This window comes from Oncorhynchus masou, chromosome 27, assembly GCF_036934945.1.
Source record: "Oncorhynchus masou masou isolate Uvic2021 chromosome 27, UVic_Omas_1.1, whole genome shotgun sequence".
NCBI lineage: Eukaryota > Metazoa > Chordata > Actinopteri > Salmoniformes > Salmonidae > Oncorhynchus > Oncorhynchus masou.
The window spans coordinates 20,888,559-20,909,480 of NC_088238.1; the positions used below are offsets into that span (position 1 = coordinate 20,888,559).

The 20,922-nt window shown below is 44.2% G+C and overlaps 1 protein-coding gene across 5 annotated transcripts in view; it reads left to right on the plus strand.

The window, feature by feature from the left end:
* The window catches only part of LOC135515773 (tubby-related protein 3-like), a 30,925-nt gene that overhangs the window by 7,799 nt on the left and 2,204 nt on the right, over positions 1 to 20,922 (plus strand). For 3 of the 5 annotated variants that reach the window (XM_064939498.1, XM_064939499.1, XM_064939497.1), the window contains exons 2-12: positions 3,435 to 3,476; positions 7,375 to 7,426; positions 13,023 to 13,185; positions 14,163 to 14,369; positions 16,011 to 16,169; positions 17,487 to 17,620; positions 18,091 to 18,282; positions 18,532 to 18,644; positions 18,818 to 18,935; positions 19,123 to 19,221; positions 20,628 to 20,799. In XM_064939498.1, the coding sequence (XP_064795570.1) occupies positions 3,435 to 3,476; positions 7,375 to 7,426; positions 13,023 to 13,185; positions 14,163 to 14,369; positions 16,011 to 16,169; positions 17,487 to 17,620; positions 18,091 to 18,282; positions 18,532 to 18,644; positions 18,818 to 18,935; positions 19,123 to 19,221; positions 20,628 to 20,799 (1,451 nt within the window). Of the gene's footprint in view, positions 1 to 3,434; positions 3,477 to 7,374; positions 7,427 to 8,866; positions 9,078 to 13,022; positions 13,186 to 14,162; positions 14,370 to 16,010; positions 16,170 to 17,486; positions 17,621 to 18,090; positions 18,283 to 18,531; positions 18,645 to 18,817; positions 18,936 to 19,122; positions 19,222 to 20,627; positions 20,800 to 20,922 lie in introns of those variants that run through there. The other 2 variants (XM_064939501.1, XM_064939502.1) reach the window with 2 other exon arrangements.

The following is a 20,922-nucleotide window of genomic DNA, read 5'->3' on the forward strand; positions in this document are numbered from 1 at the left end:
CCCAATTGGTGTTAAATTCAGCTTTTTAGTCAATGGTCTGCGGTTTTGATATGTGCAATATCTCCCTCTGAGTCAGAGGAAATGGCGTCTGTGGAGTCCTGCTGAAAGCATTTTTAGCTATTATGATACAGTCATGTCCAGTTTTAGCACGTGGCCTATCAGTCTATATTTCTGATACATCTTAGAAACTGAAGAAAGACAGACATATAACTAAGTCAAAGGACCAAGTTTAGGGATTTTATGCCCGGTATTTTGTCTTGGCATGAACTCACACCACATTTAGACTCCCCTAACAAATCCCTGTGCATTCACTGTGTTGTGTTCAGAGGCTAGCCTCAAGTGTGGCGTTATGGCAACTGCTGCTACTCAGAGACCTCACCCTCAGCTGTGTGGCGCTTTCACTCCCCGGGATGGGACTCCCTCCAGCATCAGGGTTGTAGTTGGAGCTCCAGGTAGACCTTCAGACTGACTCTGGACCAGGTTGGGAGTACCATACATTACCGGAGCTGCTGCTGGACTGACTATCTATCACCCACCTAGACTGGCTGATACAGCATCATGGACAGTGTAAAGAGTGGTGTCTCCCAGCCTGTCTACAGCCGCTGGTCCTACAGGTATTCAGCAGGCCTACGTAGGCACACGCTCGCACGTAGACATTATCATATTGTACACACACACACACACTCTGCGTGCTTGATTTGTCATAAATGTGTACTGTAATATGGTAGAGGAACTGAGAGGAGTCTCTGTCCTGTGAATCAGGTGTTAGTTGTGCCTGTGACAGACAGATAGGCTTTGAGCATCTCCTCTTCTTCCCACTGCTCCTACCTCTTACCCACACCTCTGCTCTCTGTTCTCCTTGGACTGAATGGCTTACCTGCTCTTAAAGGGAATCCATTTTTTCCATTAGTCCACTGTTGATACAGTCCCAAAATGTTTTATATGTCAGCAGTCAAGTTTCAAAGATATTGGAATTTCAAGAAGCAAAGTGTCACCGGACAAATGCAGTGTCAACAGGGCTAATAAAAAAAAGATCTCTTTAAGTATCTCTCCCACGCTCATGTTTCATCTGCTGCATCGTCGTTACTTATTCAGAGCTCCACCACTTGTACTGTAACTAGTTTATTTTTAACATGTTATATTATGAGGTTTTGTTTTACAGCTGTTTGTTCTAAGGACGTGCTAAGAATAATATTTCACCAAGTAGCTGACATGAAAGAATTTGATTGAAGTTTCTTGTGTTGAAAAGACTGTCGTTTATCTTGTATGAGTCCTATAATATCCTAGGCCTAGTTAAACAGTGTTGTTCATGCTCTACACCTCACCATGCGTTGATCATTTATTCAGCTGGTGTCTTTTCGTCTGGCTTCCTTAAAGGCACAATCTGCAATCTGGAAATCTGTTTAACGGTCATTTCAATTCTTGGTATTTAGCAGGGCTGCCGGTTCACACAAAAAAACAAATCCCATATTCTAGCTTTAACTTGATGAGGAGCTGATCTGAATGCCAGGTAATCAAAAGCTGCCTAATCTCACCCATGTCATCACCCTGTTTTGAATAATCCCTCTGTCTTGTGATTTCACTGGCTGAACTGGAACTGAAGCCATTCTGTCCAACCTCTGGGGAAATAGAATTTTAATTAGACTTCGTTCAGTCTTTCTTTTTAACCCCGGAAAGTCATTTGCCAAAGGGGAAATTACATTGACTTTATTCAATGAACTTTAAAACCTGATTTAAATTAGTCCAAAGCTGTGAAGTATATGAATGAGAATCCGTTTATTGCAGTTTGTTAATACGCTTCTTTGTTGTCGCTCGTCTGATAATAAAGTCTCTAATTTTATGCTAAATGCCAGAGACGTTTGGAACTGCATCATATCGTCATCTGTATGCAGTAGTCTCATGCTATTCTCAAGCCTTTTCACCAACAGACCGAGGACAATGACATGACATGTAACAGGCTTATTATTGGGCTGCGTTTTGTTTGCTTGTCTCTCAGTAAGTCTTTTACAGCACCGTGTCAGTGTTATTTATTTTCACCTTTATTTAACCAGGTAGGCCAGTTGAGAACAAGTTCTCATTTACAACTGCGTCCTGGCCAAGATGAGTCAAAGCAGTGCGACACAAACAATAACACAGAGTTACACATGGGATAAACAAATGTACAGTCAATAACACAATAGAAAAATCTATATACCTATATACAGTGTGTGCAAATGTAGTAAGATTAGGGAGGTAAGGCAATAAATAGGCCATAGTGGCAAAATAATTACAATTTGGCATTAACACTGGAGTGATAGATGTGCAGATGATGATGTGCAAGTAGAGCTACTGGGGTGCAAAAGAGCAACAAATATATAATATGGAGATGAGGTAGTTGGGTGGGCTATTTATAGATGGGCTGTGTACAGGTGCAATGATCGGTAAGCTGCTCTGACAGCTGATGTTTAAAGTTAGTGAGGGAGATAAGACTCCAGCTTCAGTGATTTTTGCAATTCGTTCCAGTCATTGGCAGCAGAGAACTGGAAGGAAAGGTGGCCAAAATAAGTGTTGGCTTTGGGGATGACCAGTGAAATATACCTGCTGGAGCGCGTGCTACAGTGGGTGTTGCTATGGTGACCAGTGAGCTGAGATAAGGCGGAGCTTTACCTAGCAAAGACTTATAGATGACGTGGAGCCAGTGGGTTTGGCGACGAATATGAAGCGAGGGCCAGCCAATGAGAGCATACAGGTCGCAGTGGTGGGTAGTATATGGGGCTTTGGTGACAAAACGGATTGCACTGTGATAGACCATCCAATTTGCTGAGTAGAGTGTTGGAGGCTATTTTGTAAATGACATCGCCGAAGTCAAGGATAGTCAGTTTTACGAGGGTATGTTTAGCAGCATAAGTGAAGGAGGCTTTGTTGCGAAATAGGTATCCGATTCTAGATTTAATTTTGGATTGGAGATGCTTAATGTGAGTCTGGAAGGAGAGTTTACAGTCTCACCAGACACCCAGGTATTTGTAGTTGTCCTCATATTCTAAGTCAGAACCATCCAGAGTAGTGATGCTAGTCGGGCGGGTGCGGGCAGCGATTGGTTGAAGAGCATGCATTTAATTTTACTAGCATTTAAGAGCAGTTGGAGGCCACGGAAGGAGTGTTGTATGACATTGAAGCTCGTCTGGAGGTTTGTTAACAGTGTCCAAAGAAGGGCCAGAGGTATACAGAATAGTGACGTCTGTGTAGAGATGGATCAGAGAATCACCAGCAGAAAGAGCGACATCATTGATATATACAGACAAAAGAGTCGGCCCGAGAATTGAATCCTGTGGCACCCCCATAGAGACTGCCAGAGGTCAGTTTTAGCATTGTTCTTTTTGGTATCACTGATCTCTTGCTAACTCTATTCTTCTCTGTGTCCTGTGTTCCTGTTCGAAAACCCCATGGCCCTGAAGACCCTCCAGCTCCGCCAGTTTCTCCTCTACATCAACAGCAAGGTAAGTAGCACAGATGTTGGATCTTAATCAGGAAATGTAAAACTTGGAGTGTATTTGAGGTTTATAGGCTTCCATTAATTATAATCTACATAATGATTCACATTTCCTGTTGCTTCAAGATTATTCTCCTGCTGTAGCAAACTGGCTCAAATTAAGATCCTGCATCTTTAGCACCCATCCATTAGAATACCTATAATTAACCATCCACTGAGGCACCCACAGCTTCCACCAACTAGTAATTTCATGGCCGAAGTATAATATTTGTATTCCTAGTAAGCTCCAATAGGTCAGTGTTCCAAAAGAGGTCAAACACCCTTTGGTAGTAACCATACACACCAAGTCTCCAGCCTTTCCCCAGTGGAGAGTATTCCCATTGCGTCTCCACCCAGGTCCCAAGCTGGACAGCCGCTGAAAAGAAACAGTCCCCTGCTCCTCTTCCGCTCCTCCCCCTGGCCCTCCTCTGGCCACCATACACTCTTAGAAAAAACAGTTCTAAAAGGGTTCTTTCGGCTGTCCCCATAGGATAACCTTTTGTGGTTCTAGGTAGAACCTGTTTTGATTCTAGGTAGCACCCTTTTTGGTTCCGTGTAAAACCGTCTGTAGAAAGGGTTCTGCATGGAACCTTAAAGGGTTCTCCTATGGGGACAGCCGAAGAACCCTTTAAGGTTCTAGATAGCACCTTTTTTGGTTCCGTGTGAAACCGTCTGTAGAAAGGGTTCTGCATGGAACCAAAAAGGGTTCTCCTATGGGGACAGCCGAAGAACCCTTTAAGGTTCTAGATAGCACTTTTTTTTTCTTCCTACGAGTGTAATGACCATCCCGGATGTGTAATTAACACCTCTCATCATCCTTCCCTCGTCACTACTGTCACCAACACCTCAGGGCCATGTAATGGATTCCCTGTGGACAGATCTGCACGCCTGTATGGATAGCGCTGCACTGGGCTCATTAGACTTGAAGAGGGCTGTAACAATCAGTACACTAAAACGGAGTGCTCTGCAGCTTCTGAGATGACTGATCATTCATGTTAAGCTGACCAAACAGGGGTTGTTGTTGAATGAATAAACAAGGAACTCGAAAAGTCCGGTCCAAAACTCATTGGTTCGATGACATTGGCAACAATTCTTATTGCCACAAAATGTGGAATCTCAATCTGTAATAATTGACTTACTTGCTTAAGCTTAATGATTTTAATTAATCATTCTGAGGATGTCAGAGGATGTGGCCAAGTCATCTATGTTGTTGTCTGTAATAATCTGAGTTCAAGTAATAGACGGATGATGTATGCCTCTCAGCAGATGATCGTTCTGCTTTCTATTCCTCTTGGCATTTGGTGACTGTCCGTCAGAAGCGGTGCTGATGACGTAATGAGGCCCTTATATCCTCCAGCAGAGTGATGTGTCACGGACCTTATCCCAGACACCAGAAGTATGAGATTTACAGCTCAGAGGGAGAGCGAGAGTAAATCAGTGGTATGGAGAGATTGTTATTCACTGTAGATAGTTGTGCTTAATGAAGTTCTTCTTGTCCTACTCCTGTAACACATTGTGTCTGAATGGGAGATGTAAAGGGTAAAGTACAACCCAGGCTGTTTGACAGCAACAGATGTTATGAGCATGTGGACTGACAGAGAAATTAGTGAAGCCCAGAGATGTTAAATTGTTCTGAGAGATTTCAGCAGCTTGTTGCAGAACCTTGTTTTTTTTGTTCTCACAATCTTCAACCATCCTCCATCACACACTCCCCCATCCTCCATCACACACTCCCCCATCCTCCATCACACACTCCCTGGTCCTCCATCACACACTCCCCCATCCCTCCATCACACACTCCCCCATCCCTCCATCACACACTCCCCCATCCCTCCATCACACACTCCCCCATCCTCCATCACCCCCCCCCAAGGCTGTGCTCTTGCAGTGAGAGTGTCTTGTAGGTTATGTCTTTCAGTGAGAGTGTCTTGTAGGTTATGTCTGTCAGTGAGAGTGTCTTGTAGGTTATGTCTGTCAGTGAGAGTGTCTTGTAGGTTATGTCTGTCAGTGAGAGTGTCTTGTAGGTTATGTCTGTCAGTGAGAGTGTCTTGTAGGTTATGTCTGTCAGTGAGAGTGTCTTGTAGGTTATGTCTGTCAGTGAGAGTGTCTTGTAGGTTATGTCTGTCAGTGAGAGTGTCTTGTAGGTTATGTCTGTCAGTGAGAGTGTCTTGTAGGTTATGTCTGTCAGGGAGAGTGTCTTGTAGGTTATGTCTGTCAGTGAGAGTGTCTTGTAGGTTATGTCTGTCAGTGAGAGTGTCTTGTAGGTTATGTCTGTCAGTGAGAGTGTCTTGTAGGTTATGTCTTTCAGTGAGAGTGTCTTGTAGGTTATGTCTGTCAGTGAGAGTGTCTTGTAGGTTATGTCTGTCAGGGAGAGTGTCTTGTAGGTTATGTCTGTCAGTGAGAGTGTCTTGTAGGTTATGTCTGTCAGTGAGAGTGTCTTGTAGGTTATGTCTGTCAGTGAGAGTGTCTTGTAGGTTATGTCTGTCAGGGAGAGTGTCTTGTAGGTTATGTCTGTCAGTGAGAGTGTCTTGTAGGTTATGTCTGTCAGTGAGAGTGTCTTGTAGGTTATGTCTGTCAGTGAGAGTGTCTTGTAGGTTATGTCTTTCAGTGAGAGTGTCTTGTAGGTTATGTCTGTCAGTGAGAGTGTCTTGTAGGTTATGTCTGTCAGTGAGAGTGTCTTGTAGGTTATGTCTTTCAGTGAGAGTGTCTTGTAGGTTATGTCTGTCAGTGAGAGTGTCTTGTAGGTTATGTCTGTCAGGGAGAGTGTCTTGTAGGTTATGTCTGTCAGGGAGAGTGTCTTGTAGGTTATGTCTGTCAGTGAGAGGGTCTTGTAGGTTAAGTTTGTTTCTGGGTAGAGTAGCGGTGGGTTCCTCTAACTCGCTCTGTGCCTCTGAATAGACTCCCACTGCTACTCCCACCTTCTCCTTCTCCACTGTAGCTTAGCAACATGTACCCAGCAGGCCTTTTCACAGGAGTCCAGGAAAAGTAGTCCTAAACAACAGCCACCACTCTGACGGCCAGAGACAGGACTCTATGGAGAACTTTGTTTTAGATGTAACTGCGGTTGCTTTGTAGCACAGTAGTGCTGCTGTCTGATGCGTTGTTCTATTGCATTATACAGTCCTGATACAGTATCATTTTTGACCTCACATGGAAAGTGAGGAGTTTTGTAGCTGGAGCCCTAAGCTTTTCTCGGTCAAGTTAGCCTACGTGGTCATGAACAACTCCTGGACAAAATGATATCTATTAACAACTACATGTTTTTTTTACAGTGTGCCGATCATGCAGTCAGGCTAAGCTCAAACAGTTATAGCCTAAGGTATGACAGTAATCCTGTATGTCAGTCTTAGTTCTGCGCAGCAGTGTAACTGCTTTTTCAAGTGAACTCCTTGGTAACGTTCAATTCTAGTTCTGCCAGGAGATTTCAGTGCCTTGTCCTCAGTTATTATTCACAGCAGCGATGCCCCCTGGTGGAATTCCATTGAAAATCATTCATGTCATTATAAGTGACAACAGGGTAGGCTTGGGCGATATACCATGTACCGGGGTATTTAGATATACCGATGGTATGATTTTCAATATCTTTAAAAAAAAGAAATAAGGCCCCTTGTGTGCACTTCCTGTAATACCAAATAGCCCCGGTATGGCACAGAAACGGCATGAAAATCTGCCTGCCACCAAACCTCGATCGGGGGTGCATTCATTAGTGACCACTGTAGAAAATAGTTTCTTATTGGAAAAATAACAGATAACAGATGAGACCCAGATAACAGATTCATATTAACCACAGAACCACTTGTATTATGTCTCAGTCAGATATGAGTTATGAGTGGATAGTAACCATTTTGTCTTTCGTCTCTTCTCAGTGCCCTTGATGATGAAAGCACCAGCCTCAGGCAGCAGAAGCTGGAAAAGCAGGTAATGACTAACTTTATTAAATACATTAAACTAATTACGCCACATACAGCACCTGTTCAACATCATAGCAACCCTATAGACATTACAGCTCCCATATAGACATTACAGCTCCCATAGACTTGTTACTAGGGTATATATGTCATGAGTATTCTATTTATGATGCAGAAATGACCAGACTAGTCCATATTATTTATATCTAGAGGCATTTTGCGTTTGATGTTTTGGTTGTTTTTGGTGTCTTTTCATCTTTTGTCAGAATTGGTTTTTTAGGTCTCAGTCCATGTTTATAGCTGTGAGCCTGTCAAGCTTGAACATTTGACTGGCAGCGAGTGTATAAATGACCTTGTTTTCTGCCTCCGGTGTCACTCAGGCTATGAATTTCCGACCATCAGCACAGTAAGGCTAATTGTCATGAAACCGAGGGAAAACAGGATGTCTTTGAACTCTTTTATTTTCGAAGGAAGTACAATTTATCCAATTAGTAGAAAGAAAAGTATTTGTCCGGAAGTTAATTATTTTAGCACTCATTGTAGAGATAAAGCACAAATCTGCTCCTTTCTCAGCGAACAGCTCTTCCTGGTCTGCGTGTCTGATGATTGTCCCTTACAATCCCTCCTGCCTGCAGTATCCTTATCACCACGCTGCTTTAAAGTGAAACGGACTGATTTGGTTTAAGAAACCAGCCTTAAGCAACAGTCACACAATGGAGTAAAAGATGGATGAGATGATTGGTAGGCACATAGACTGACTCGATATATGCGTCCCAAATGGCACCCTGTTCCCTACATAGTGCACTACTTCTGACCAGAGCCTAACAAAGTAGTGCACTATGTAGGGATTAACCATATAAAGGTTTCTGTAGACAGAGTCTGTGTAGTGCACTGTATGCCTACAGATGTAGGATCTGAATTTAATCACATTTGTTGCTGAGAATTTGTAGTTCATTTGAGTTTTAAAAAGGCTTCTAAAGTTTGTAACCCTAAACCAAACTCCTAACCCTAACCACTAACCCCTTACTCTAACCTTAATTCTAACTCTTAACCTAACCCCTAACTTAAAATGGCCTTTGTCCTTATGAGGACATGAGAAATGCCCCCACAAGGGAGAATTTTCCTTGTTTTACTATCCTTGTGGGGACTTTAGGTCCCCACAAGGATAGAAAAACCAACCCACACACACAAACACAGCCCCCCCAAAATATAGCTCTTACTATCTGACACTTGCAGCACCTCTATCCCCCTCCCTCCCTTTCTCCATCTCACTCATTCTCTCTCTCTCCCTCACTCTGCCCCGGGGTGCTTACGACCGCTGATTCAGTTAGTGACAGTGACCACCCAGACACATGCACATACACTCTAGTTCTCTCTCACACACACACTCTCTCACACACACGCCGAGGAGGAGACACGGACTCAGAGTGAGAGGGAAGCTGGTGTTGCGTGGTTATCCTTGTGTTAGTTGTCTGATCTGAAAGCCTGATCCAGGGGTAGTGGAGGGCAGGGAGACAGAGGCATGCCCGGCAAGAGTGCTGCTCAGTGGGGGAGAGTTTAGACGTGACGGGGTCTCACAGAGCATGGAACCCTGAGCTCCACAGAGAAACTTCTGCACTTCACTGTTACTCTCTGTCCCACTCCGGACACCAATGGACAGGGTGGGTCAGCACCTCTTATTCTCTGTTCTGTTTATCTCATTTATGGTTGACTATTTTGATATGAGAGTAACATGGGAAGTTGTGTGTGTGTGTCTGTGTGCACTGGTACATGCTTGCGCGTGTGTATTTTGGTGTGTATATTTCTGTGTGTGTGTGTTTGCATATGTACGTGCTTGTGTGTGTGTACTGTGCATGTGTGCGAGCATTTGATTTCAGCTCATCCTGGTGATATCATTGTTATAGCCTGTCTCTGGTGGGGGACACTTCCGTGGATGTGGGATATCTCCTAGTCTGCTATTTTCATTAGCCTCCTGTGTCTTGTTTTAGGTCTGTACAATGTCTTTCTCCCAAAGCCTCAGGACGGTGAATGAAACAGTATATTGAGTCATATCCTTTTCTCATATCCTATCTTCTTAAGTCTTTTGTTTAAATTGACAATAATACAATGGATTGTTTTAATTGTAGGGCAGTTTTGTTTCAAGTAGCCTACTTTCTTTTCTCCAGTTTTACAAAAAATATTCAGATATTTAATCATTTAAAGGTATGATCTGTGTAATGGTGGTGTACTGGGATCTAATAGCCTATTCAACAGATTCTATCAACTCTTTATGTTACTGTTTGAAAATGCACATAGTTGAACAATGAGTAGCCTAAATATTCCTAATTGTCCAGCCATACTCTATGTTCTGGTTATACTCTCTTAGAAAAAAGGGTTCCAAATGGGTTCTTCGACTGTCCCTATAGGAGAACCCTTTTTTTGGTTACAGGTAGAACCCTTTTAGGTTCCATGTAGACTCCTCTGTAGAAAGGGAATATGAATATGGCTAGCATTTCCCAGACAGTTTACACAGGAAGACAACTGCTAGCCAGTTTACACAGGAAGACTACTGCTAGCCAGTTTACACAGGAAGACTACTGCTAGCCAGTTTACACAGGAAGACTACTGCTAGCCAATTTACACAGGAAGACTACTGCTAGCCAGTTTACACAGGAAGTCTACTGCTAGCCAGTTTACACAGGAAGACTACTGCTAGCCAGTTTACACAGGAAGACTACTGCTAGCCAGTTTACACAGGAAGACTACTGCTAGCCAGTTTACACAGGAAGACTACTGCTAGCCACTTTACACAGGAAGTCTACTGCTAGCCAGTTTACACAGGAAGACTACTGCTAGCCAGTTTACACAGGAAGACTACTTTTAGCCAGTTTACACAGGAAGACTACTTTTAGCCAGTTTACACAGGAAGACTACTGCTAGCTAGTTTACACAGGAAGACTACACTGCTAGCCAGTTTACACCGGATGACTACTGCTAGCCAGTTTACACCCAATGACTACTGCTAGCCAGTTTACACAGGATGACTACTGTTGCAAAGAGCGAAGACAAAGAAAAAAAACTAGACAAAAGGGCTTCAAAGTTTAATCAGATCCTGTGTCAGATGTATGGCTCATTTTTAAGTAGGATCTCATCGTGAAGCATTGTGGGGCTTTTGCTTCTTGTTTACATGGAATCTCTATCCTGTGTCCAAATTAACAGTCTGTTTCATTATGATAATCCATTCAGATGATTTATTCATTTGTCTGCTATTTTTAGCCTTAGAAGAAAACGAAGAGGCGAGCCGTTTTCCCCTCTTAAAGGGATATTTCGGGATTGTATCTACTTCCCCAGAGTCAGATGAACTTGTGGATACCATTTGTATGTCTCTACGTGCAGTTTGAAGGAAGTTTCTAACTAGCGTTATCGCAATAGATAAGTAGTGTTAAAGCAATGACTGGAAGTCTCTTGTAATTGCTAGCATGCTAGTAGATGCCATAGATGTCCAGTCATTGGGCTAACGCTAGTTAGCATTGGCTCGCGAAACTACCTCTAACTTCCTTCATACTGGATGCAGAGACATAAAAATGCTATTTATGAGTTCATCTGACTCTGGGGAGGTAAATAAAGGGCTTCATTGCCAAAAGCCCGAAATGTCCCTTTAAAACAAAGCCTGATTGAAATGTAAAACATCAGACTCCAAGCTGAAACCATTAAGCTCCCAGAGGCCTTTCATCTGGTCTTATTTGCATTTTAATCCAAGACTGGGTATTTAATTAATATTCTTTTTCAGGTGTCAAATAGAAGCAGGCCATGGTAGTGTGTGTGTGCACGTGTGTGCGTGTGTATGTATGAGCGTGCGTGTCTGTGCTTTTGTGTGTGTGCGCCTGTGTTGCATTGACCCTGAATGTGTGTCTTGCGTTAGCCCTGAGTAATAAAACCTTTCTGTAGTGGTGGTTAATCAGCCCAATGAGGCTTCAGAGAGACAAGGACCTCTCGTTTCTTTCCAGCCCAGTTCATCACTAAACACCAATTGTTGTTTTGATGCTCCCCACTAATTGAGGCAGTTACATAACCCATCGCCTGCTTTGACCAGAGACCAGGACTGCAGGGCCAACTGATAAATGTCACCATAATTCATGGAAATTGACCATTTCTCTAGTGTGAAGCTTTATTATATTCATAGAGACATTGTGCTGTGTATTGTCTAACCATAAATCTAAAGGGGGCCAACCCTCGTCACTGTTGTCCCTAGTTTCCCAGAGCGTTTGTGATGGCTGTGACAATGTCAGCTCTAATGATCCCACTGCCTTGTCACTGTCCCCTGTCCCCAGTTTCTCTGTCCCTGTACTGAACAGAGCCTCAGTCAGCACAGCACAGAGTTATAGGGTTCCACAGGAAGCAGCATTTCCAACTCTAGGTTTATTAAAGTAGTTTGAATTGTTTGCACTGTATGTCAAGCACTCTGTTACTTTGTCTCAGCATCTTTTACAACAGTCTAGGCTTACTTGTCCAGGACCCATGTAACAGGTTTTTCTAAATTGATTTCAATGGATTTGTTGCTGAAGGTTCCTTCACTGAGTAGCTTAACTCTCTTATATCCCATTTCCTCTAGTGGTAATGCTAGGATACAAATGTCCATTATTCTGTGACCTTTACTATGAGATAAATATAGCCTAGCCAACCTTACCTCACCTGTTCTGTTTCTATGCGAGTTGCATATTCTGCCTTCCAATTTAGTGTCAAAGATACTGAAGGAAGAAAACATTACATTTTACTGTGGCTGAATGATTTGCCAGGTCGGGTCATGACGCTTGTGTGTGTGTTGTTTACACAGCCATCTGGGGTTCCATTTTGAGATACACATTGAATGGTCATCATATTCTGTCCTCTCCCCCGAGTGGTGAAAAGACAACCACAAAGAATGTGGAGTCTATCAAGGACACTGACACAGTTACCATAGGAACATGCATCTTGTTTGACACCCCTGAAACAAAGCTGGCAAGCTACGATACTGTGTTTTTTGCTCATTTGTTTTGTCATATTGCTTAATAAGATAACTTTGTTTTTCAAAACACCAACACCGGTGGTTTTTCGATCAGTGTCCCAAGTATCTGATAAGGACAGAGTCGTTACTGATTGTCTGGTTATCTGGAAAAGGTGTAAGGCTGTCTGTATAAGGTTGAATATAAATGAGTGTCTGGCTTGATGATGAGGAAGTCATCATAAAGTAATTCTTCCCCAGAGTCAGATGAACTCGTGGATACCAGTTGTATGTCTCTTCATCCAGTAGGAAGGAAGTTAGCTGTAGTTTCGCGAGCCAATGCTAACTAGTGTTCGAGCAATGACTGGAAATACACAGTCTAGAGGTATGCATTACATAGCAGCCAGACCTCTATGATTAAAGAGTGTTTTAATGAGGGAAAGGGATGGTGTCCTCATGGACTGTGGGGAAGAGAGGCCAGGTATACCTGGACAGATACAGGTAGGGTCCAGAGAGAGAGGATCACTAGAGCCTTATCACCAGCTGTCAGTCCAGCTGTCAGTCTGGGGCAGGGACGGCTGGACGGACAGACAATATTTGCATGGTAAACTCTCACTGTTGTAATCCCCCCCCCCTCCGCCCACAGAGGGCGCTGTTGGAGCAGAAGCAGCGGCGGAAGCGGCAGGAGCCTCTGATGGTGCAGCCCAACCCAGAGGCCCGGCCCAGGCGCTCCAAGCCTCGGCGCAGTGAGGAGCAGGCCCCGCTGGTGGAGTCACGCCTCGGCATCATCAGCGATGTCATCATGGATGGTGAGCCTTGGTTCTTGGGGTTAGCTACTGTACTAGCTAGTTTTTCCAGGGTCAGATCACACGATCGGGATAAAGTAATGGGTCTGAGAAAGCAGGATCAGTGCTGAGTGATTGCACCCCAGTCCACAGTCAGAGATAAACAGTTGTTGGCTATGAAGAAGAATTCTTTAATGATCCATTTGCTTTCCAGTCCAGAGTGAGGGCAGTACGTCAGGTGAGGACAGTGAGAGGGAGTGGTGGGAGAAGGTGGGGCCAGGCCCCATGTTGCCCAGGAAAGCAGGGAGAGGGCCAGTCATGGAGCTCACTCTGGAGGAGCAGAGTGGCCTTCCAGATCAAGGTAGAGGAGACCAGTCAGGAAATACAAGACTAGAGAATAGGGTTATAAACATTGGTGCATCCCACTTCTGATACCAATCACCTGTACATTGGCATGCAACGTATGTTAGTCTCTCACATACTGGGATACAATGTTATAAAATGTTCCTCCAAACAATCAGGAAACTAATATATTGAGGTGTGTGTGGTGCGTGTGTCTAATTGCGCCTCCCTCAGTCTTGGGACGTGTGGAGAAACACCTGTTCACGGTAGTGGAGGAGACACCCAGGAAGCTGTTCTCTCTGATGCCCAGAGGGGCCTTCAGATGGGGAGGAGAGAGTCACATTCAGAGAGGCAGAGCAGCATTCAGACTCTCAGGCAAGAAAAGGGCCACCTGCTCAGTGCAGCATATCACTCCATGGCACAAGGCTAAGCTCTGACATGAACATAGAGGAGAGGTACTACAGAGAAACGCAGCTGCAAGCAGACGGCTAAGTAAGGAGTAGGTACAAATCAAATCACCTCAGGGAAGCACAGACAGGAATACAGAACAGCTCTTGGAGAAGTAAACAGCTGGATGCTCAAACACACAGACAAGCAAAGTCATTAACATAATTCAAGACATAAAAAAAACCTGTCTATGAATGCGCCCCACCCTGCAGGTATCGACGGCCCTGCTGCCTTCATGGGCTCTGAGGCCCCAGACCTGGGTACCAAGATCCAGATTCTGTCGGTGAGCAAGTCCCAGCCCCTGTCCCTGTCCCAGCCGCTGCACCAGTCTCCCCTCGCCGAGGAGCCTGACCGGGACGGGGACACGGAGACTCTGCTGGAGCCCAAGATGGACATTCACGAGCTGCTGCAGAAACGAGGTGAGAAGGGGGTTAGGGAGTCAGGACAGCCAGTTTGGACAGAAGATAGGAGTGTTAAAGTAGAGTGTTATAAAGAGTTCTGTCAGTAGGTAAGGGGGGGGGGGCTTCCTGAACACCTTACCTGACCAGGAAATACTCTGGGGCCTAGTTATGGTCAGACCATGTGACCAGGAAATAGTCCTAGCCCTATGACCTACACAGCACAGACAATGTCTCATACGCAGTAGTGCTATAGACAGAAGACCTAGGAGAGTGTGTACACATGCGAGTCAGTCAGTTATATCATCTACCCTGATAAATCCTCTGGGTCGAATACCAAGCAGCTTCAGAGATCACATCCCGTCTGCTGCTCTGGCAGGCCTCACGGCTACACCGACAGGGTACTCGATATAAGTGTCTCTTTCACACCTCTGGGCTGGTAGAGGCACTTTGTAGTCTAGTGAGAGGACAGGCTGAACTGACAGAGAGAGAGAATGCAGGATGGGGTGAGAAGATAAAGAAAGCGAAGGAGGACAGATGAGAAATGGAAGCATATCTGGTCAACATCGTTGTTCAGGGACAGTCTCTAGAACTTTGGAGGTTGTGGTTTATTGTTGCTGCTGTCCTTTCAGTTGCTCTCATTAAAAGCCATTGCACAGTGCTAAAACCTTTTCCCTCATCTGGGATACTACCTCCTCCCAGGGCTGTGGTGCTGCAGTGTGCAGTTAGAGAGCCGGCGGAGGGCGAGGTTGATGGTGACAGTGAGAAATTGATAATTTTGTAAGGGGCAAGAGTAGCATCCACCTACCACAGTACCTATTTATGCCACCTTCCTTCCTTCTGGCAGGTCCACGAAGAGTGTTAGAAGTCTCTTTCATTTCCTGAGACTAATTCAATATCCTTCTGTACTGTTACTGTGCTAAATGACAAGCTAAATTAAGATAGCCAGGTCTATATCCGGGAGAGAGATGTATTACCTAGTTAAACCTGAGACCCAGATTAAGGGCAGTGTATTACTGCATTAGCCTCCGTTTTTAAGGATCTTCTCCTGAACAGCAACAAGAGGGCAGGTAACACTCCCCTCTCAATAATGCAAACTTTCATCATGAATGAATGTCTGGTCTGCTTAGTGCTACTGAGATCCAGCCTGTCCTCAGGTGCCTTAGATAGTGCCTGGCTGCCCAATCAGTTTTATTTCCCAGTGGAAACTAATTGAAATGGAAACAGCAAAGGATTAGTAATAGCCTACTGCCTCCATTTGGATTTGACTTGGGGACGCTATTCAATCAAAACTGGTCAGTGAGTTCCCAAGGTAAAGTTCTTCATGTGCTGCTAGACCGAGAAAGTGGTTGAAATGATCACGTTGTAAGTTTTGGTTTTACAACCTGAGCATCGAGCCCTTTCTTTTTAGAAAAGTTGTATTATCAGAACGTATTGGCATTTCCATTTGGCTGATTTAGTAAAAGAAGTGACTATACTAAACATTGTTGTTTTAATTGATGCCTTTGAGTCACTATTAGAATGTAGCTGACATTTGCGGTCTGTATTTAATGTTTGTCAGTACCCTGACATTTAGACATCTCTGGGGCTAGATGGAGTGAACACCACTGTGTACATATTGTTTCTATCCACATTGGCCAATACATATGTGTCTGTCTGCAGAGGCGTGGGACATCTCTCTCAGCCCCTCCCCCTCTCTGATTGACCCCGCCAACGGCAGGGTGGTCCAGTTGGTTGGTGCAGTGGAGGAGGGCCCAGAGGAGGGGCCGGAGGAGGGGCCAGAGCGCCCACTGTCTGCCAGGGAGAAACTACTCCAGTCAGGTAGTAGAGAGCAGCCTGCCGTTCCCATGGTGACAGGGCTGGAGTGAAGGTTGTTGGGTTTCTGTCTCTCTCCCTCCCTCCTTTCCTCTCTCTGCAGCACTAACTCTATGGAGCAGAGGTGAAGCAACAGTGAATTATATTGTTACTGGTAATAACCTAGTCATTGGATGTAAAAAGACACACCGAGGAAAACAGGTTAATTTTTCTTGTATCATCAACAATGGAACACATTGAGAGCGGACATTTTTCCCCTGCTCACTTTGAATTCTGCTATCGCATCGAAAAAATGCTTTCTCATTAAAATATTCCACAGCACCAGCCAGAGTCACGGCTGGTAAATCCAATTAGCAGCATTACTGACACCTGTCCAGAGCAGCTCCCACAGAGGCCTGTCTGACCACACCGTGTTGTGTCTGTCTGGCTGGCATCTCTCAATAGGATTTCTGCTTTCCCTCGTTCCTAACTATCCCCTTTACATTGGACTATCAGAGCCGGTTTCGTGGACACAGATTACTCCTGGACTGAAAAGCATGCTTAACGTGCATTTAGTACAAGGCTTAATCTGGGCCCAGGAAACCAGCTCTCAGTGATGGATAAAACACAATGAAGATGGAGAATCTATTGTCTTGTATTTCACAGTATTCTTTCCATTGTGGAAATGTATAGGGCTCTGAAGTGGACTAACAGTGGTGTCTGGGGATAATGAAGGCTGCTGGGATGGCTAGAGGTTCATAACAGGTCTCTTCTATCATAACCTGGTTACTGGGTAGTCTCGTCTGTTCCATACAGAAAAGTTCTTCCTCAATGGGTCTCAACAGTTACTCAGCACTATTTCGCATCCGCTTTCCTTTCTATCCTCTGCCAGCTGTTTTAAGGTTAGGTTGTCTCCTCAAATTTTTGGGGGACTACTAAATGTTATAGAGAGCAGTTTTAGCTGCATATTGTAATATGTGGCCTTTTCCGATACAGGAAATATTGCATCAGTTCATATTTTCAACTGGGGTAGTAATGATGACTTAGTTGGAACAAATCAAAGGCTATGTTATCAAAAACAAAATCTGCATACATTTGAAGAAATGCATTGCCCATATCCATTACATGCAGGCTAATCACAATGGGTCCCAGGAGAGAAAAAAAATCTCTCCTTGAGTCATGGCAATAAGAACCTATGGGATTACTGAGGAGATATGGAGGAGTTTTCAGCTCGGCTGGGCATCTGAGATGATCTCTCATGTCTGCATAGAACCCTGATCCCAACCAATGGAGTGTAAGCTGTAGGCCACAACTCCCATAGTGCATTCTTTCTCCCCTGACCAGGTCTGTCAGGCAGTATGAACTACGAAGAGGCCAGTGAGGATGAGGAACACGGTGATGAAGACCGACCACGCTCGCTGTCCCCCAACCCAGAGTCAACACGGCCTGCGTCTGCCTCCAGCGCAAAGTCCAACACAGTGAGTCCAACCATATAGTTGTCTCTGTCCTGTCATATCATTAGGAGCACATACAAATAAATTAATGCAAATAAATTTGCAAATAAATTAATAAAAAATCCCACAATGTGATTTTCTGGATTTTATTTCTAATTTTGTCTGTCATAGTTGAAGTGTACCTATGATGGAAATTACAGGACTCTCTCATTTTTTTAAGTGGGAGAAATTGCACAATTGGTGGCTGACTAAATACTTTTTTGCCCCACTGTACATAGCTATGTGGCTATGGCTTGTGAGATTTCTAACGTATTCATTGCACATGGCAAATCAACTTGTCACTTGAAGACGTATAGAAATGCATGAAGACACTGAAACAACAAGATGGCAGATGAATGTTGTCCCCCCTACTCCTGGACCGTATCTCCTTTATAACAGTGATTGGCAGGTATGTTTTGTGACGTAGCATTGTGTGTTTTTCCCCCCCCTCACAGGAGTGCGTGACACCGGGGTCGCCCACGGCGGAGAGCGCCCTGATCGAAGTGGACAACCTGGAGGAGTTTGTGGTGCGTCCCGCCCTCCGCGGCGTCACCGTCAAGTGCCGCATATCCCGGGACAAGAAGGGAATGGACCGCGGCCTGTATCCCACCTACTTTATGCACATGGAGAGAGAGGACGGCAGGAAGGTACATTTGACCTCACAACATGTCATGGGGGATTAACATGGAGAGAAGACCTAGATAGATTTACAGTCAAGATAGATTTCTTTTTAATCGTATTTCACGGGCCTGTTTCATTTTCTTTTCCTCAATAGCTACATTTGAAATGGTATGAGAATATAAAGTAAAAGTAACACCTGTTTTGACTGCAGTGATTAAAATGATGGTTTGTGAGTTTCCCTCTCACCCTGAGTTTATTCTCTTTGTTTCACCCAGCTGTTTCTTCTGGCTGGGAGGAAGAGGAAAAAGAGCAAGACGTCCAACTACCTGATCTCAGTGGACGCCACGGACCTGTCACGCGAGGGAGAGAGCTTCATGGGGAAACTGAGGTAGGACCATATCTCACTCGTCACAACTCTATATATAATTCTAAATCGTTGCTGATGAACCATTTACATATTGTTTTGAGCCCTCGGCTGCATCTGATAACTCTATTGGGTGGGATTGTGAGTGCTGGAGGGTTATTGTAGACTCTAATGTGATTGGTCTGGTCATCCTGCAGGTCTAACCTGATGGGGACCAAGTTCACGGTGTATGACCAGGGCACCAACCCCTGTAAGAACCCTGGAGCTTTGCTGGAGGAGAGCAACACACGACAGGAACTCGCAGCCATCTGCTATGTGAGTGCACGTGCACACACACACACACACACACACACACACACACACACACACACACACACACACACACACACACACACACACACACACACACACACACACACACACACACACACACACACACACAGTAATATTATTGAACCTGTAAGGTTGTGTGACATTCTGATCCCCTGTGTTCTCTCTGCAGGAGACCAACGTTCTGGGGTTCAAAGGTCCCCGCAAGATGACCGTCATCATCCCAGGCATGAACATGAACTTTGAGAGGGTTCCTGTCCGTCCAAACTGTGTATGTATCAGCCCCATGGGACTGTACAACTCCAATCACTTCCTCTAATATTTGTAGTCACTGTACCTGTTATGCACAGTAAGGGAGAAGGGCATGATTGAGGGGCTAGGCCCCTTTTTTCTAAATTTCCGCCTGAATGACGTGCCCAAAGTAAACTGCCTGTTGCTCAGGCCCTGAATCCAGGATATGCATATAATTGGTACCATTGCAAATAAAACACTTTGAAGTTTGTAGAAATGTTAAAATAATGTAGGAGAATATAACACAATATATAGGATAGGAGAAAATCGAAAGATAAGCCAAACATAATTTTTGTTTTTTGGAGAGACCATCCTCTTAGAATGGCAAGTATAAGTTCATACTAAAAATTATCTTCCTGGATGTAATTCCTATGGCTTCCACAGGGTGTCAGCAGTCTGTGTTCAAGGTTTAATGCTTGTAATTTCAAAAACAAATAAATTCAGTCTTGGAAATTTGTGTTTGTGCGCGCCATGAAGACAGGACACACCTTCTAAAATCGGTTTCCTATTGAACATACTTCTTTCCGTAAGAAATATTATAGTTTGATTACATTTTAGGGTATCCAAGGAGTGAATAGAAACATATTTTGGTTTGTTGAAACAAAGTTTAGGGGTAGATTTTCGGATTCCTTTCTTTGCATGTTGAACGAGTGGATTACTCAAATCGAGGGCGCAAACTAAACAGACTTTTTGGGGATATAAAGAAGGATTTTATCTGAAATAAAACGACACCATGTTATAGCTGGGACCCTTTGGATGACAAATCAGAGGAACATTTTTCAAAAAGTAAGTGAATATTTAATAGCTATTTGTGAATTTATGAAACCTGCGCCGGTGGAAAAATATTTTGATGTGGGGCACCGTCCTCAAACAATCACATGGCATGTTTTCGCTGTAATAGCTACTGTAAATCAGACAGTGCAGTTAAATTAACAAGAATTTAAGCTTTCAACTGATAAGACACTTATATGTACTTAAATGTTTAATGCCCATATGTTTCTGATCATTTATTTGACTTGTGCGCCCTCCAGATTCACTGGAAATTGTCCCGCTAGCGGGACGCCTAGCCCTAAAAGGTTTTTAAGACTGGCATTCTTACACCTTGAAATAGAAAATCATTGAGCACAATCTGAATAATGGAGTGAGTATTGAAGTCAACATCATGTAATGGAAACTGAGGCTAACCCACTAAGTGCTGTGAGATGTGGTCACTGGGGAGTGATGTCAGATCAGATGGTTTGGATGTCTGGTCGTATTTATTAGGGCATGCAATGGAAAACTAAATTGAGCGTTCTTATTGGATAAGTCAAGGTTGTCACTCCCTGTTTCAGTTCTTTTTCTTCTGTTTAGTGCCTAATGAATACAACCCTGTTTGTGTGTTTCCAGGAGCAGGACAGCCTTCTAAGTAAGTGGCAGAACCATTCACTGGAGAACCTGATCGAGCTGCACAACAAGGCCCCTGTGTGGAATGACGACACCCAGTCCTACGTGCTCAATTTCCACGGCCGCGTCACACAGGCCTCCGTCAAGAACTTTCAGATCGTCCACGACAACAATCGTGAGTCGATCCGTCAGTGCTTCTCTTGACTCTTTTCTCTCTTGCTCTTTTTCACGTTCTCTATTTCCCACTCTTTCACTCCCTCTCCTTGAGTAGAATGGAAAAATGATCTCACATTATTGA